We start from the raw sequence: 19,773 nt of genomic DNA, 5'->3' as shown, positions 1-19,773 counted from the left end.
TTATCAGAGTATGGATGATGCATATATGGAACGAAAACTCACGTAAATTTTATCACAATTAATTCCTCAGTCGTTGATTTAATCGCCGATTCCGATTTCAAGCAACATTTCGAGCACTTCAGCCAATCGACGCTCATCTCCGGTCGGTTTCTTCGAGGTACGTCAATGCACGACTGGTATGAGAAAAAAAAAAAAAAAAAACCCGCCGCAGAAACAATTGCGGCGAACGATTGCTATACCGCCTGCACTCTTGTTCTAATCTTTCGTAACTGCGCGAATTATGTCATGTCTCCACGTAATAACACCTGTTTACCATTTTTTTTTTCAGCAATAAGCACGCCTTCTATGCATTCTCATATCCTGTTTGCCGATTGACTGTCATTGATGTCATTAATGTTCTCATTTCTGAACGAATCACACGCGCACTCAGCGATCGAATTGCGGTATTCGTCACAATTAATTTATAATTATGTCGCCTTACGGAAATATTTGTCCCAAGGATTTCGTCGAGGACACGATAAGAGCGCGATACTGTTAATTCGACACGGCGTACGGATATTGACGACGAATAATATATTGAAAAAAATTGTATTAATAAGTATCTCGAAATTTTTCCAAAGGAAAAAGTTAGCGGAAAAATCTATTACTAAAATTAATATATTAGGACAAGATTAGGACAAGATTATATGAAAATTTTTTGCACTTAATTCGCCTTCTTATCGCCATATCTCTATTGATTTTAGTTTCTCTCGATATCGAAATGTTGTATCTTTTAACATTATACGTTAAAGAGAGACGATCAAATATTTCCTTGTTTGCACTTTTTTCGAGTTATCGTCTTCCTTAAATATTTATTCGAGTCACTGTTACATTCATCGTGAAGTTTTTGCACAACGTCAGTTATATACACGGAAATTACGTCTCTAAATGGTATGCGTAATTCAAAATATGTGTGTCTGCGATGAAACGATCGCAAGACAGATTGTGAGGCAACTTATATAAGTCCCGTCTCTTTGCCATGTTTGTCCTTCTACAGCCGATGACAGTGAGAGCGGAAACTACAGTTTCGTTCACGAGTACACACATCGGGCGCTTGTTCTACATTCGCGTGAATTTATTAATTGCAAATTGAAGTGGAAATCGCGGAAACTCGTATGCGACTGTAAATTAAATCGTTAAACTTCATGCTCGCATTTAAGCTTGATCAGCAGTCGAGTGTTTCTTTAAAAAAATATTTTTCAAATCAGCTTTAATGAAGGATACTGTACGAATGCAGCGAGTTCAACCAACCGGTTTCTCGTTCACGAGAACTCGCCGCAACGAAATATTACAGAAGAAGGATCTTTAAATTGCTTTAAAAACTCGTTTTTTTTTTTTCTTCATAGAGCTATACCTTCTACGCTTGTCTTCGTCCCTTTTACATTACGTTTCTTAATTATATATTTCAAAGGAATAGTGGCTAGTAATTAGATTCTTTGAAGTTACCGAGGAAAAACATGGCCTATCGCTCTTAAATAATAAAATGGTGTTTTCAGAAAAAGTAAAGTGCCGGATTAAAAGTGTTTGTGCGAATAAAAGATAGACTATTACGTCGTGAAATATTCTTTATTCTCACCCTTCATCGATTGTATCATCTTCTTCGTATTCCTCTGCCTTCCGCTCACTCCCCTCTGTCATGTCTTGTGTTTTTCAAGCTCCCGTAGATTGAGTAAACTCAATTACAAAAATTCAGAAATTAGACGAAAATTCGGCAAGATACTTTTTCAACATAGTTTCTGTCAGCGGAGTGACACGGGCGATAGAGAAACATCATTCGATTGGTGATGATTCTTGCGATTCTGCCATTTCACCCTTCATCACTGACTTATTCGCGATAGCTCGGGATCTCGTCGAGCTTATTACGGCTTCCGAAGACTCGCAAAGTCACAATTCTATTTTCCATAATGCCGTAATGGCATTATAGCTTATCTATATGCATGTGATTTAGATATATATATATATATATCTAAATCACACGTAGCATGCGTGCGTCAAAAAATAATAACGGAAAACCAAGTGTCAACATGTGAATTTTTATATTACATCTATTATATTGCATCTCGATATATTATTAGGCGTACAACTTTGCTTCCGCCGTTTTCCTATAGATGGCTTTAGCGGTAAGTAGTGGTCGAAATAAATAGATCATAGACGTCATGCGATAAACTTGGGCATCTGTCAACATAATCCCATAGAAACATTAGTCGATTTGTGTCTGCATCATAAAGTTATTCTCGATTGAAAATGTCAGTTTACGAGCCAAATTCTCGTCATTTGCGGGAGGTTTTAATTTTCTGCTCCAATATGAAGAAATCTGCGGCTGAGGCTCATCGAATGCTCTCAAATACTTATGGCGAAGCCGCTATTAGTGAAAGAACGTGTCGTGAGTGGTTTCAACGCTTCAAGAACGGTGATTTTCACGTCGAAGACCGGCATAGCGGTGGAAGTGAGAAGGTTTTCGAAGATGCAGAATTGGAGGCATTACTTAATGAAGACTCGAGTCAAAGTCAAAAAGAATTGACACGATCATTGGGAGTGGACAATACTTTGAATCATAAATGTATAACCAGTTTTTTACAATAAAGCCTCGAATTTCGGAAAAAAAAAACGGCGGAAGGAAAGTTGTACACCTAATATATTAATTTAATTTACTTTCTTTGTCATATTGGATAGATCAATTTTAAGAATTTCAACGAACATTGTATGTATTAATCGTGATGTTGGGTTTCTTTTGGCGGTTTTTATATCAAGTATTTTTCTGCTTGCAATGTTTGTTTATTGAGAATGCATCACGCGCTTTTCTGCTTAGTAGTTCCGTTTATTATTATTATTGCCACGATCTGTTGTTCACCTACTTAGTGTTTCGGTTAAAAATCGATCGGACCAAGTCCATTCCAGCATATCTCAATCCGCTTTTACAATTTTTTTTTTTTTTGCGTCTTATCGCGCCTCAAGCGGGTCGGATTCGATCGAGATATATCGATGTCCGGTCCCATTATCTCGGGGGAAGGAGGTCGATTGTCGCTTACCTCATTGAAAAAGCGGCGCTCTCGGTGGTACAGCCGTACCGTGATCAGCACGCCGGCGTTTCTCCGTTTCCTGCCTTCGTCATGGTCACACCGGAGATAGGCTCGCGAGCGTTTTTTCCACCGTTACGCGATTCAACGCCACAACAAGCGATAAGTTCTCGCGAAAACGCGGCCGTTGGTTACGAACATTTGCATTTCGCGAAACGGTACAAACACACGAGTACAAGCAGACTCGTTTGTCCGTCGACGAGCTCAGGTGAACGAGCTCGAGTACCAGGCGTCAACTCGCATTTGCATCTTAGTAAACCGAACCGGCACTGTTAAACGAACATCCGATATCGATGCTTAGGTGAGATTCAACACCGAGAGTTTGCCGAGATGGATACTTATTTTATCGAGATATACTTGATTGTTCAAAATCGTTGCTATAGATCCATGATTGATCCGCTCAGTAATCGCGATCACTTCAGATAAACTTCATGAAGATACATCCCAATTCGCACGAATAATGGACGGCACTATACATCGATACTTGACGCAATAACTTATTCTCGTTTAATGTTCTTTGCCAAGATGCGAAGAAACGCGAAGAAACTTTAGACAGAACGCTGAGTCGATTATCCGTTATTTCGATCGATCGCAGACGAACGGGATTTCGAAAGACCGTTGTATATGGCCCGAGGGACAACTCTCTTATGCGAAAACTATTATTTGGTATCTGTTACACACGGATATTCGGCGATAGCTCTCATTAATTCTTAATTAATGTATGCTCGCAACGTTGAGCCAAAGGTCAATCGCCTCGTTATTTCGACCGGTTCGCGCGAATGAAATTTCCAGATATAATCTAGGCAAGCCTAGACGGACACACTTTCGACGATACTACACACAACTCTCTACACACACCTAAGATAGACCGTTCCTCCAGACGAGGAGGATCGAAATCGCGACGGAAGAGTACACGGAGGACTCGGCGGTTTACCATTATAAATAGTTGCGTCCGAGACGACTAGAGGCTCACGACCAAGTGTAACTTGGACAGAGGTAAGAGGGAGAACGACGACGAGTCGTCTGATGAAGGAAGAGGACGGGCCAAGCCGGAGGGAAATAGCGATACGTCAGCGTTAGCGATGGACTCGAGCGTCGATCGGGACGGCTTGAGCGATTTCACCTGATGAATTAGTCGCGTTCACCGCTGCTTGGCGTGGGCGACGGATCTAAACTTGGAATTGAACTTTAAGACGATTTCCGTTCGAAATTGAGAAGCGAGCGCGCAAAACACGTATAATATTAATCGAACAGTTCCATCTTCTCCGTTTTTTTCCTATCTTTCAACTCTATTCGCAAAGGGATTATTTCTCTCGTACTTTTCTCTTCTTTTAATGTTCGCAGATTGTTTTGCGATCACTCATACGCCAAGAATAAACTCGAACAATAGATCATCTCTATCGCGCGATTTAATTCCCTATATATATATATATAAATATATACTATTTAATTTCTCTCTGCGCTTAAATCGATTTATAGTATATACGGACGAGTGAACAATTAATCATCGACGGAAGAGACAGATCGACTCCATCGCTAATCACGTCACTCGTCTCGTTCCGTTCTCGTGCCACCGTACTATTGTTCTCATCCGCGGACCTGTTTGCAATTCTAATCGCAGTGGACTGTCTTGTGTATGTTCCTGTCAACTCGCCGCACGATCTTACACTTTGCAGTCATCGAGCAGCGAGTCTTCTCTCGAAAATCTATTTCCGAAGACGATTTTTTCCTGGCACCGTATTCTAGCTCTTTTGCGTATCGCTATGCTATTTCCGAGAAATTATTCTTACATTTACGCGAAATTCGCGTAATGTTTAACTAACTCCAACGTTCTACGCGCGCCTTTTATTCCGAGAACAATATGTAACGAATCAAATTCCATTCAAACTTTAAACTCAACTTTTGATAGAGATTTTAAACTTGAAACATTTCTTTTAATCTAAAAATTTTATACGCTTGTTAAAATTGTCGTTACAATTGTTAGCAAAATAATTATGTGCGAAATTTTTTACCGTGTCAAAATTAAATCTGTTAGTTCGAAAAAATATAGTATAGATGTAGCAACCATTTTCACAGGTGTAAAACTTTCACTATTTAATTGTATATTTTGTACGATTGCCAATATCAATATCAATTTATTAGCATTTCTACGATATAATGATCAAGTATATTTTTCATAGGCCTTGCTCACTAAAAATTCGCTCGGATAAAATTATACTCGACACGAATATGCCGTAATTTCATGAAAATTATACATATTCATTATGACATCGCTAAAATATTGTTTTTAACCGACACCGCGAGCGAATCAGCATTTCCGGAATTCAAGGACGATACTGCAATTTAACGATAAGACCTATCGCGAAAACAATGTATGACATAATATACAGAGGATGATTGATTTCTAGTTTCAGAATTAAGCGTCTTGAAACCTATTGAAGGTGGACGAGAACGATACTAGTGTTTCTTTTCTAAATGGCTGCTTTTGCTATATTATATCTTTGCGTTTTTTCAAAATCGTAGAATGATTTAAATTATCAAGATAAAACATTATATATTTCTGGGTTAAATTTTATGTTCTTGCGACAGATTTTATATGATAAACCTCTTTATTTCAATAATTTGTGTTTCTTTGTTTGTACAATATAATAATAGTAATAGTAATAGAAGTAGTAGTAGTAGTAGTAGTAGTAGTAGTAGTAGCAATAGTAACAATTGCAATAGAAGTAGTAGTAGAATAGTAGTAGTAATGATAGCCGTAGTGGTAAAAGTGACAGCGAAATAGTAATGGTAGTAGAACGATAAAATTTACTACAAGAATAACATCCGTCACATTTTCGTCTCGTTTAAAAAGTGTCGTTTCAATCTTGAGGAAAACAGAAACTTGATGTAACGTAATGTAAAGACGGAGACGAGAGTTTTTGAGAATATATGAAAGACGCCGTTATATATGGGCATTTTTACTCTCACCACTGACTACATTCTTGACGGTTCGGAAGAAAATGTTTAACGCGAGACTGTGCAATGATCATTTTGAAAATTTTCCGAATATGCTTCTTAATATCTGTATACACGTGCCGAAGCAATTAAAAGGATTTATTCTTCCTCTTCCTCTTCCTCCTCTTCCTCCTCCTCCTCCTCCTCCTCCTCCTCCTCCTCCTCTTCCTCCTCCTCCTCCTCTTCCTCTTCAACTTCTTCCTTCTCGCCACCCTCTTCTTCCTCTTCTTCGTCAAATTGCGGCTCCTCAAGGTCGTCGTCGACAGCAGCCTTTACGTCCTCCTCACCCTCTGGTGACTCGGGATCACCAGGCTTTTTGCCCGGTCGTTCGCCGAACCACTTAGGTAACTTCGCTATTATCCACGGAAAATAATAGATTAATTTCGTACAAGATGCGATTAAGAAAAGCATGTTAAATTTATTAATATTTGAACGGATAATTTCATGAAAACAAAATATTTTGAACTGTACAGAGAGACGACTCTTTAGCAACTCTAGAAAATATTAATTATAAAACTAAGATATTTTCGAGCGGAATAAATTCCAAAAATTGAGAGTTTTAAATAATTTAAAAAAATATATAAAGTTAATTATATATTTATTCGAGAAAAATATATAGGCGTGTGTATATCTCGGCGCTTCGAGGAGTGCCGGAAGCACTTTGAAAACTTTTAGTTCCGGCTGGGAGTCTCGAAAGCGGAGATCATACGTACTCTTCTGACGACCCATAAACTGTTCCTTTTGTTGGGCCCACTGTTTCTCCATGAACTCCTTTTGCTGCTCGGTCAGACCCTGAAACACCAATGGACAGAATGGCATGCTAGGAGTTACTCTCACACATCGGGAACTTTTGTCTGGGGAAACCCTTTCTCCATACTGTCGCTTCTCCTGGCTCGTAAAGATCTCTCCATGACGAAGTTTGAGGGTTGAGGGATCACGATTTGAAAGAATTAATGTTAAAAAATGTCGTGAAATTATCCTCCAACGGATCATGATCTTCGACGCTCGCTGCTAACGCTCGAAGACGAATTTTTGGATTTCGCGCGAAAAGGAGAATCATAAAAATTCTGCCCTTATCGAAAGGGAATATCGAAGATAACGTATCACATTTTTGTAAAATGAACAAATTCACAGACACCGACAACGTTATTACAATGAGATTATTTTCGTGTTTGGTGACTGCTGTCGCATCTCTCCATGCTGGCAGTGCGTATAAAAAAAAAAAAAAAAAAAAAGAATCGCTATCGGTGTGAGCACAAATTACGGTATATCGTGCTTTTACGTACACCATTGAAACAAACACGAACACAACAATAACTTGGCTGGTGGCTATCTCGACCGTTTAGTCAACGTGGTACAAGAAAAGAAATTAGAAACATGATCGTTGATGAGAATTCTGGGAATGCAATTAACAAGACAAGCAAAGGTGGGTGATACAGTGACAGAGAGATCACGGGTGGACTCACTTTTCGTTCGCTTCATAAATTGTTCCGATCTCTGTTTCCATATTTTCTCGCTCGTCTCCGCTAAGAGCGTGTCATAGCCCTGTGATTCAATCGACATATCCTCACTAGTCATTATTTTTATATCGATTTTAATTTCTATCATATTTTTTATAGGCTGTATTTTTATATTGCACAATGGAGAAAAAGAGTTCTTAGATTTTTATGTAGAATACATTTGATAAAATTGCATAAAAAGTAGCACGCCTGCCATTTAATCGCCACTTAAATATGTTATAGGAAAGATTTTTTTCCGAGTAATTCCCCGCGAAAAATAATTGGGGGACGACATAGATTTAGGAAATATAATAAATTGAAGTTTCACAGTTTTAATGCTTGTTCCTAGGTATTATAAAGTGATATTGTATTAGGAAAATTGAAGTTTGTGTATATTGTATTTGTTGTAGAACAGGCGAAAAAGTTTGTTTGCATTTACGAAACAGCTTTCAACATGCGACTACATGAATTTCTAAGTTTTGTTGAAAGTTAATGGTAAATTTTAATTTTAAATTAGAAATAGCTCCGAGGGTATACCTATATGCCATAAATGTAATACTTTTTTCACGTCCGTTTTACACAAATACAACGTAAACAAACTTTATTTTTCCTTATTTTATAATAGAAAACCTGTGAAACTGTTTCAATTTGTTATTACTCAGAATAACTTCGCCTATAATATTTTTAAGTAAAATCGGAAGTGTGTTATCCTTTTATGCACTTTTACTATACATTTATATATGGGCTCGTATAAAAGCGTCGTGAAACGAAAATTTTGTCAGGATTTAATATCGTAAAAAGATATAAAAAGAAATGTACAAAGAATATACTTACACCTTCGAAGAGTTTCTTCTTATCGTCATAAGACCTGGTATCGACGCGACGTTCGTATTTTGAGGCAACTTGGATCTTCGGCTGTGAAAAAGGCGACGATTAAGGTCGATATCTGTTTTTTTCTTTTCTTTTTTTTTTCGTGTACATGATAATCAAAGTTACGTACAGGATATTTGCCAGTTAAAGCCTCGGGATCGAGACCCTTCTTCAAGGCTTTGTGCCTGAGTTGCTGCTTCTGACGTTCCTTCAGCTCTTTAAGCTACGATAAAAGGGGCAATATCGATTTATCAATATAGCACAAAAACAATATCAACTATAATTAAACTCTTGTCTGTGTAATTTATTTCTCTAGCGGAAACGGTCAATGTACATTTCGTTTCCTTTGTTTTTTTTTTTCTTTATTAAACTATAATATATAAAAATATTATATGTACGCGCGCGTATATAAATAGAAATATATTTTTACATAATTTTTTATACGGTTAAATTTATTTCTCTTTGCAAAATTAAAACTGTATGAAAATCTCATAATAAGCGAGGCACTTTTATTTAGAAAATAATGTTGGTTGAAATTTTATTGGCAAGGAGTTGATAAACCCACCTTGTTCAGACAAAAGTAAAACAGTGTTTTTACGATCGTATGAATTGATTGTCAAAACTCACATCGTAATCTTGACGCTTTTGTCGCTCCTCCAGATCGTACTTTTCGGTTTCAAGTTTAACTATGCTCTCCCACAATTCGGTAGCCTTAGTACGAAGCTTGTCAATGGACAGACCTTCGATCTCCAACGGTTTAATACGAATGCTGAGGGAGATTTTCTTCTCTTCCTCGAGCTGCTCCTTCGTCTTGTTACGCTCAAGTTGCGCCGATGAAAGATTACCCTGCGCGTTTACATGCAAAGAAGAAATTTCAAATTGTGTTGCAGATAATTAAAAAAAAAAAAGAAAAAATACTCGATTCTACCCACCGCCAAATCCTTCTTAGTAATGGTGAAGTTTGGACCCTTGGCTTTGCTCTGATCTTTCATCGCTTGCATCATAGCCTGTCGCTTCTTTTCCGATTCTTCCAGGCGCCTAAAATATAACAAGTGAGATAAAGCAATGAAAAAGCAAATATATCGAATAGTATACAGGATATTTTATAAAACAAATGTAAAAATGCAATTCGATGTGAAAATAATTTTAAAAGATATAATATTATATCAGACATTGTTCCTCTATTTTATTCCAAGTGTAACGAGATTAAATATAAGAGATCAATTTTGCAAGTTTAATTTCGCTATATTATTAAGAAATTAAAACCAAGTATAAGCCTTATACATATAATGAAAAATATAATTTACATTACTAACAAATTAGATGTACTCGTTCAAATCTTATATTCAATATAGCATTTTTCTATAAAAATACATATATTCCCAGGAAATTTTTTACATTCGTTATTTAAAATATCTTGTAGAAATAACCAAATCAGACATATTCGAAGATGAAACATTTACTTTCTTTTCTCTTCGATGTCACGTTGTTTCTTCTCCTCTGAAAAATTTCAGAAAGCTCGATTAAATGTGCAGATATGTTTAAGGGAAGAAAGAAAAAGAAAAAAATTCCATCGTTTACCGATTTCACGTTGGCGACGTTCCTCCTCCTCCTTCTTCTTCTGGGCCAATCTCTTCTCCTCGTCTGCGCGAGTGATCTTGCGCTTGGCTTGTTTTTCCTAAACGCAATAGGCATATAATCTTTAAATGAAGCGTTAAATAAATATGTAAAAAGGAGAAAAAAAAACAGGAAATATATAAATCGAAGATTGTACCTTTAATCTCTTCAGCTCGTCCTCTTCCTTGGCTCTCTGCTTTCGCCATTCCGCTATGTATTCTTTGAGCTGTTCGTCAAGATCGCTTCTTTTCTGTTCTTGCCTCTGAATTTTCAATGATAAATTACTGTCACATGTGACACGCACAATTGTATATTTGGTTTAACGATCGTGCTAGAGCCCAACGTATGCTAAGGATAAACGAGAGTGGTATATCTCGATACGTTACAATTATTTATTTATAATAAAGTATCAAAGCGTTCAAAGTACGTTTCGATAGTTCTTCATAAATAATTCAATCTGGAGAAGGCGCATAGAGGATTGGGCACTGCTCGACGTGTTTATATCGGATACCAACGCTCACCTTCATAAACTCGATATTCTCGCCAGATTCCCTGAAGAAGTTGACCGGAGCGAGAACAAAAGTAACTCTCTTTAAATCATGGTTGAGTTCGCTCTTTGGAAGATCTCGCGAGATCGCCCAGAACTCCGTACGCGATTCTCACGTCCATCTCCATTACTTTATTAATTACCAACTCCATCCATTCTCTCTCCCGTAGTGCATATTATTCAATGCCGCTCGTCGCACGTATACACACACAGACAACACATGGGCGGAACAGTACAGACAGATAGATACACGGACGGATAAACAGAAAGTCAGAGAGAAAAAGACAAAGAATGGTGGACAGAGAGGAGGGGGCAGAGGGGTAGAAAGAAAGACGGAGAAAGAGAGAGAGAGAGAAAGAAAAAAATGAAAGGGGGAGAAAGACATCGGTAAAGGGAAGAAAAAAAGGCAAATAGGCAAATAATGTGCAAGCATAGAAAGAAGAAACCAAAGTGCGCACCGCAGCGAATCGGGAGAAGGCATTAATGAGAATAGCGAGGGATCCCATGACTATCTTGGATGAGTTACTCATTCATGAAGATTTTTGTAAGCGATTAGAAGAAAAAAAAATACATACACACACACACATATATATATATATATATATATATATATATATATATATATATATATATGTATGTATAAGAGAGACATGGAGAAAATAATCGCGTTCATATACAAGCGTATCTAAAAATCTGGAGATGAGAAATTTGAGCGGGCTTATCGGCTTCGAGATTGTAACGTTTTATTGGATTTTCGTGCCGAAAATCAGTTCATCGAAATTCAACGTGGACACGATTCATGTTCCGAAAAAATATGCCGCTGGAAGAGAACGTGAAGTGTAGGAAGATATTGCGATTGTTATCGGATTTTTTCGCTATCCCTTTCGAATTAAAGCGTTTCGTTGAGATTTGCAATACTTTTAAGCGATTTATATAAAGTAAAAGATATCGGGGTATAAAAATCATTTATTAATGAGGTTTGCGGGCACATGGCTATTACTGCTTGCGAATCGATCAATTGTGGCGTAAAGTCAATATAATTAATGAGAAAAATCGTACAACAACTGAGCCTTGATGTATAAGGGCACGACACCACTTTAACGTAAATCGAACAAGACGTGATTATATACAACTCGTTAATTCGTTATTAATCAGAGAGACAAAACGTGTAAAACACGCGAGGGTGCGAAAGAGATATAAAGTAATACGAGGGGAAAGAGGGGTTTGGGGGGAGGGCAGGGCAGCTTCGAACACTGACAACGATTGATTAGATATCATTGACAGGATTGAGATCCAAAACGTTCTTGAGCAAACTACGATTCGTCTTTTGACTTATCGCGCGACACCATATGTACTTGACACGATTTTGCGACCGTTTTTTCCGACCGAAGAAATGCATTCGATTAGATTTAGGTTGTCGTAAGAATATGAGACGAATAAGAAAAATAAAAAAAAAAAAAAAAAAGTGACTACGCATTAATTTGTATCAACTTTAATTTAATATGCTTATAATAAATATGAATATTAGAACCTCTTACATTATTCATAATATAATTTTATTTCGATGACATGGAAAAGAACTTGGGAGATTAAGCGTTACATGTTGCAATATTGCATTATGTATTAAACGATCGAACCATTAAGAAGGATCACGTTGGTGTCGGAGCATGGTACATTTTGAGCGAACGTAGGTCTTAGAATAAACCGCGTTACGTTATTGTGCATGTATTTATGAAATGCCTGGCAGATTACCAAACGGCTCAAGTATCGTCGCAAGCATCGTTGCTGTTATGCAATCATAGTGGAATATTTACGAATGTTCGCGTCTGACATGCTGCTTTGCAAATAATATGCCATTATTCGTCGTCACTGCAGGCCAATGATCGCGCTATCTACTCCGTCTCTGTAAACAGGATCTTGGTCGCGATATAGATAGAAATTTTTTGGCAAACAACCATCAAAGTATTTTCTATGATCTCATTCCTGTCGTGATGCAAACTTGAAGGGTCTGGCTGCCGGTTTCGTCGACGTCATTTACATTTAATTATAATTTCTCTTTAACGCTCTGCCTTTTTCTATAAAGGAAGAGGCAAAGAGATTCGTCTTATCGTTGCACATATATTTGCTTAATTATAAGAAATTAGATTTATACATAATAAATTAGATAAAAGAACAGCCAAATATTTACAAACTCGCTTTCAATGGGATTTTAACGGGGCCTTTTGCCTCTTTAAAATTGAATAGCAATAAGCATTCTTAAGCTGATCTTTTTATGTAATTTATCATCTCATAAATGATTGTGAAAAATAGTTCCTCCGTCTATAATAAAAAAAAAATTGTCCGTGCTTAGAAATTAAGCGAAAAGATAGAATTTAATCGACGCCGGAAAAACCGACTTAGGGTTGATGTAAGAGAGCGGCCGAAGAATAGGGATGGGGGTGTATTATTGACGTGTAAACACCTCGATATATTCAACTTACTTTTGGGACGCCCTACCCCTATAAAAAAAAGAAAGTACATATTCATTAATAAGATTGTGTGATTGATCGTCGCTTACGTAGGACTGCACAAAGCTGCACGTAAATTATAATCGGTATCGCTCGTCTCCATCAATTTGCGCTTCTCAATTTTTTTGCTTTTGCTTTTTTTTTGTTTTTTTTTTTCTACGCAAAATATAAATCCAAATCGCTCGATTATTGCGAACGATGATCGATTTGCATGAAATTTGGTCGTTTCGGACACTTATTGCAAGCGTGTGTTATCGGTATATATAATCATCTCACTTTCACGATTAAGCGGCTCATCGTTACAATTTCCTTCAACAGGGATCTCGTACATAGCGCTTTGCAAAAAATGTTTCGTTGCCCAGTTGCCATAATGCGAACAACAGAGCTAATTAGGCGACAGATATAACGACAGACACGACAAGGGGACAAAGATAGGCGTTGGAGAAGTAAAATGCAAGTGAAAGAAATGGGTATACTTTTGCTAACTGCGATTTGGATAACCTGCGTCAAAATATTTTTGTGTAGATAGTGTCTTGACATGTGTATTATATGTGATATGTTTTATGCATGAGTGTGTGTGTGTGTGTGTGTATATATATCATTTGTATGTATTATTACATAGAAAAGCGCGATAGCGTTGTTCTTTTTTCGTTTAATCATCGACGCAATAGCGACACAAGACAAATGCTAGAAAATACACCGGCGGCGAAATATATTTTTCCAAAAATTGAAAGATATATCGACATTAATTTTTTTGAGATAATTTTGCAAAGAAAAGCTTTGGTAGCAATATTTTTCTTTCGCGCGTAAAATTATCACAAAAATGATAAAGTGTGCAAATACTTCTTTATCCCCTTTCATATGCCACTGTATCCACTATTCGGTGAAAAAAGAAGAATAAATAAGAAAAAAATGGAGTTTGAAATGGAATAGAATAAGAGAGGTAGAAAAGAGAAGAGAAGAGAAATAGAGAGAAAGAGAGACAAAGAGAGAGAGAGAGAGAGCCAGCACAAGTGTATACGCTACAAAAAATTGTATGCAAAAAAAAAAAATTAACGACTGCGGCGGCACAACGCGTGTAAGAGAACAAAACAAAATAAAGAGAGTGTAAAACAGAGAACGGACGAACAATTAAAAAGATTACACCGAAACAACAAGACAAGACAGCGATTAGATAACGGTAAAAAAGAAAGAAGAAACGACAGTGCGTACACCATTTATATCGGCCGAAAAAAAAAAGAGAGACGTTTAATATTTGTCGTGTGTAAAAGACTTACTCGGTCTTCTTCTCCGGCTGCCTTCGATTTTGACATTTTTTGTATCGTAGCGCGCGGGCCGATTAGCCGATCGGTCGATGACGAGTGACGGTGGTTGGTTGGTTTGATTGATTGATTGGTTGGTTGGTTGGTTGGTTGGTTGGTTGATTGATTGATTGATTGGTGGTTGGTTGGTTTTGTGTGTTGTATGTGGAGATACACACAGACAGAGAGACAGGGAGTGAATAAATAAAAAGAAGAAGGCGGAGTTCATAAATCACAGTCATAAAGAGATATCTGGTATGTGTGTACGTAAATAAAGCAATTACTTTTTACCGTGCTTTTCTCGCTATTATCTTTTTCTTACGTTTGTTCTACGGTCAATTTTAATTCAATTCAATTTTCCGCAGAAGAGATTTGCGTCTGACTGTGTAACGGTCCAAAAAAAAGAAGAAGAAAAAAAGGAACAGCTATGATTAGCAGCTTTTCAAATGTTTATAAATCTTTCTCGGTAAAATATTTAATTTATTAATATAAAATGAAATATGTAGAAAAAGAATATTTTTCAAGAACGCGCTTCTCTCTGCTAAAAGTATATCGTCAGCATCTCTGTCAACGTTGAATTTTATCCTTCAGTTTTTAAAATCGTCGCAATCTATCCCTCCAAACTCGATTTTTAGCAAGATTCGCAGCAATCAGGATCTCGAAATAAGTTCATAACGCGACGCGACGCGCCTTCGCCAGTAGCTATAATATTCGTTACAAGCCTTCCGACACTTACTTCCTGAAATGAGAAAGTGAAACAATCGATCGTTAGGAAGATATATCAGGTGCCATATTGGGGAATGTTTAACGTAAACAAGGGACACTTACACTTCTTCGACTTCCTCCTCGCTGCTGCAAAAGAGAAAACGGAAAAAGAGTCTAGTTAGTCGGGGCAAAAACAATAAAAATGATCGTTTAAGTTTAAATGTTTGTAACAAACTCGGGGGGGGGGGGGAGGGCAGGATCGCAAGAGTTGCTTTTGACAGTTAGGGCAGTTCAAAGGCCTTTGAGGTTGCTTGAAGCTTTCATTTTTTGACGTAAATCAATTTCCGCGAGAATTACGAATTTTTCTTCGTAATGTATATCTATGTGTATATCTTCGTAATAAACTATAAATTTATCAACAAACTTGTCCGAATGTGCTCTGTTATCGTGATACATGTAAATAATTATTTGAGTTCTAATTTTTATTTCGCGATTTGGAAGTAAATATTCTAAAACGTGCCAAGATATTTTATAAGAAAAAATAAATGATATTAATTTATAAATAATTTTTCAGCAAATATATATATATATCACCGAGTAATATAATCGAAAGCGAATGAAATATTTGATTTAAATGTCTTTTCAGGGATTTGAGCGTAGCTACAGTCGGGACATAATGCACGAGTAAGGGGCGACGGATATGAAGACAGCACAGTTGGATAAAAGTGCAAAACAGCACGTTGGAACACGAAGCCACAGGTACTATTCAATCTTACGTGGATGATATTTATTTACTCGATACGAGAGATTTATATAATATGACAACGATCAACGAGCACGATCATGATCTTGTGTATCGGTGACTTTGACAAAAGATCCGACACTCCATAATCTGTGTAAATGGTTGTCCGACGCATCTTGGCGCTTTTCCCTTTTCGTATTTTCATTTATTTCGATATCGGAGAGTAGCGATGTCATATCAAAGGTATTATGTCACAGTTACTTTTATCACGAAAATTTTATTGCAAGTCCATTCTCCAAAATATTACACGCTAAAGTTTAAAAATTGTTTGCTTGAAGTTTATGGTATTTTCTAAAATTGGGCTTCTTTACATTAGTCTCAAAATTATATCAATGTGAATAATAGATTATAATGTACAATTGATTTTAAGAGTGATCGATAAAGTTAATTATTATATACTTACGAGTATTGGTCCTCGTCGTCAGACATGTTGACGGCTATTTAAGACGCTGCAAGACAGAAACGAGACATTCATTATTGAATTTGTAAAAGTCTTCAATGACAAGAAATGTTTCAACAGCAAAATTATTAAACGAGATGTTCCTTCTTATATTTTAAATTTTATTTATGTTAAATTATATATATTATATTTTTATATAATAAATCGCGCATATTGTGTATTATAACACATTGCACGATCCTTGTGGAAAAAAAAAATGTGTAATTAGAATTAGCGTATATTCCTCATTATATTATTCCAACTTTTATAAGTCAACCACGAGTTATAATCTAGTATCATTAGACTCAATTTTATAGACGCGTCACGATTGATTTCGCGAATTTACTTACGTTACTTGTCGTCACGGCAAAGATAAATTTAAGAAAGAAGAGATAGGAATGAGATAGAAGGGATGGAAAAAGTTGGAAGCCACACCGATTATAGCTTGCGTAATAAAAAAAATCGAATAAACCGTTAGAAAGAAGGGAAGAAGCATCGAAGAGAGGGGAGACGCGACGAGTGATTCGAATGTACAAAAATGCTCTCGCGGACAAATCTTGCGAGTGGAAATGGAATCGAGAGGAAGCCGAAACTGAATGGCACACGCACCGACGTTCCCAAAGTAATCCGATACTTGAAAGCGAGAAAATGCCAGTTTGCTAACCCTGGCCGCAAGCCCGGCGTCGCAAGCTCTATAAGGAGCCGTCCCCTTCTTCTCTTCGCTCTAATTTTAGAGATATAACACGGTCGCTCTCGAGCACGTTCCATCTTCTTCTTTCCGTTTCTCTCCGTCTCTCGATCGTTTCTCGCGAGTTTTACCAAAGATCCGCGAATGCCAGAACCACGCATTGTCAAATTTTTCTAACACCAGATCGAGAAATATCTTAGGAAACATCGTAAAAATGTGAATGTTTATCAAGCAACATATTGAGATGTATTTCTGTGACACTAACTGCAACTAATTTAATAATATTTAATAATTTTGTAATATTTGATAACTTGACAGTTTTATAAATTAATTATAATTATAAAAATTATATAAAAATGAAATTAAAATATAAAACTGCTTAAATTGAGATAGAATACAAACTTGGCTCTTATCTCATTGTCAGATCATAGAAAAAGTACAATTTCCGCTATTTTAAAACGAGATCCTGATTTCTCTTTCGTTTACTGAAATTTCAATAATAAAGTATGCGGTGTCAAAAATTAATATAGAAAAATGACTCGTGCAATGGAATTTTCGGAAAGAAATTCTTTACGAAAATCAATAAAAAAAATCAGAGAAATAAAGTTTATAAAAATTACAAATTTTAATACACATATATAATATATAATTTTTTTATGTCAATCAATTTATATAATCATTCACTTGCACTTGTTTGATTTTGCACTGAAAATAAAAAAATTTCCACCAATGCCACGTTGGAGCAAGCGATATCGACTTTCTCTACTGGCAAGTAGATAAAATCGCGCTACGAGCAGACACATGTTGGCGTATTCACCGGATTTTCACTGATTAAGCTTTCGATAGAAGAATAACGCTCACTTTTCGTTTCGCGAAGTTGGCAGTTTGCTACAAGTCCGTTACGCGAAAAAGATGAGATATTTTTACAAAGATGAAATATAATTTTATATAGTCTCCTCTTTCGATTAATCCTCTTGGAAGCAAATCACGTGAGAGTTTGTTTAAATATCTGCTCGTTCGTCTTGCTGCGCATAAAACTGAGCCTTATTGTTGGAACGAGGATCTCCGGCGAAATTTCTCGAGTTAACGATATAATATTCGTCGATTTCACATTCACAACAATCACACTGCAGTAACACAAAGACTACGACACAACAATAATTCATATCGCTAACGTTCTCCAGAAGAAGAATGACGCCTTGAGGTGCCATGAACGGCACGATAAAACGATAGAAGATAAGAAGAGAAATAGAAATTAACGAGAATACGCAAAATGACAAAAAGTTGAACTTACACTTGGGGGATGGTGTCAATGCGAGTGCGTAAACGCACGTGCGCGATGTATTCGTATGCGTGTGTAGATGGTTTTCACAAGAGGGTGACTTGACTAGCCGGATAAGAGTACTTCGTGGAGAGTGAGAGATAGCGAAAGATGGAGAGGTACGCAAGGAGAGGAGCTTGTCCCGGTGGAATGTGGAATCCGCGACAGCCTGAGCGGCTCTGGGAGGTCCAAGAAGTCGCGGCTCTGGACACGAGCAGAATTCTGGGCACCGTGCCCGTTGCTCTGGGAGAGAGTCCCTCTCATCCCTCTCTATTAATAGAGCGGAGATCTACGGGCTACTGAGAGCGATACGATCCTGAGCTGATACTATTTTCGTGTCTTCTACCGCCGCTGCAAATACATTTTCGTGCTTCTACTCGCGCGCGACACGACTCCCTTCGCCGTCGTCGACGGACGATTGCTCCAAAAGTAGGCCTGTGACGATGCACATGCTCCCACTTTTGACGACTATTGACAATGAGGAACCAGCGATACGGTCGTTTACCGGCGATTACGTTCCGTAATATTCGCTGAAATCGCTTGACTAGAGAATGACATATCGTCACAAAAATTGTGACGAGATTTGAATTTATCCCTCTCTCTTTCTCTTGCGTGTAATTACACGCGATTGAATTTTACTAATACTCACGTGTTGGCTGCCAATTTCAAATTTGATATAAAAATTTTTGTAATACAAATTTTTTTTTTTTTTTTAGATTATAATCGCAAACACTTTTTTTTCTTAAATAAGCAATAATATAAATATAAAAAGTTATTTTATAATGCGGTATAGTTTCGTACTATTCGAATTGGAAGAAATTTTTTAATTACGTGAAAAATATTTTGATACGATTATTTTTCCATAGATGCACGATACATCCTTATAAATGCAGAAATATAATTCCCCTCTCCCCCCCCCCCTCCTCCTCCTCCCAAAAAAATATCAACTGTATATCATCATTCTATGATTTGCATTTGCTGAGATAAAAAAGAATGCATAAAAAAAAAATTTTATGAAAATCTCGTTTTGAGCAATGAAATAGGAGACGCGATAAATAAATATGAATCGACTGTCTCCGAGATCTTGCTGAAGGGCGCGGTTAGTATCACTTAAAACTTAAATTACAGCAGAAAAAGCTACCTCCTTATCAGCATCGTCGTTGCTGCGCCTTAGGCTAGAAATTTAAGATCGAAATTATGCAGACCATCGAATCGAGCGGTGCCTCCTTATATGGAGAGAGACGTATGTGGGAGATGACGATGATGCGGTATAAAGTTCCCCGCGAACGCGAATACGATTCTGTATCGTATCGCTTTGAGATCATCTCTCGAGGATACAACACTAAATCGTTCGGACACGCTAT

General features: G+C 37.0%; 1 protein-coding gene across 9 annotated transcripts; it reads right to left on the bottom strand.

Annotated features, from left to right (window-relative positions):
- Positions 1–5,706: 5,706 nt before the first annotated feature.
- Tpnt (troponin T, skeletal muscle) lies at positions 5,707–18,601 on the bottom strand. 9 transcript variants are annotated; one of them, XM_070306581.1, is made up of 15 exons: positions 18,383–18,600; positions 16,365–16,410; positions 14,431–14,451; positions 13,127–13,144; positions 10,621–10,651; positions 10,257–10,361; positions 10,064–10,160; positions 9,946–9,982; positions 9,415–9,520; positions 9,110–9,328; positions 8,613–8,705; positions 8,447–8,527; positions 7,580–7,658; positions 6,827–6,905; positions 6,358–6,466 (listed from the first exon to the last, which is right to left on the bottom strand). In XM_070306581.1, the coding sequence occupies exons 2-15, from the start codon at positions 16,388–16,390 to the stop codon at positions 6,454–6,456; spliced, it is 1,005 nt and encodes a 334-aa protein (XP_070162682.1). In that variant the 5' UTR covers positions 16,391–16,410; positions 18,383–18,600; the 3' UTR covers positions 6,358–6,453. The 9 variants fall into 9 exon arrangements, with proteins under 9 accessions (XP_070162676.1, XP_070162674.1, XP_070162675.1 ...); XM_070306575.1 differs by lacking the exon at positions 7,580–7,658 and having other exon boundaries at positions 5,707–6,466; positions 18,383–18,601; XM_070306573.1 differs by lacking the exon at positions 6,827–6,905 and having other exon boundaries at positions 5,707–6,466.
- Between the last annotated feature and the right edge of the window lie 1,172 nt (positions 18,602–19,773).

Source organism: Polyergus mexicanus, unplaced genomic scaffold (assembly GCF_030449975.1).
Source record: "Polyergus mexicanus isolate NDT 795.1 unplaced genomic scaffold, iyPolMexi1.0 SCAF_13, whole genome shotgun sequence".
Taxonomy (NCBI): Eukaryota; Metazoa; Arthropoda; class Insecta; order Hymenoptera; family Formicidae; genus Polyergus; species Polyergus mexicanus.
Note: the sequence above shows the minus strand (reverse complement) of the source record. Positions and strands in the feature narration are given on the sequence as shown.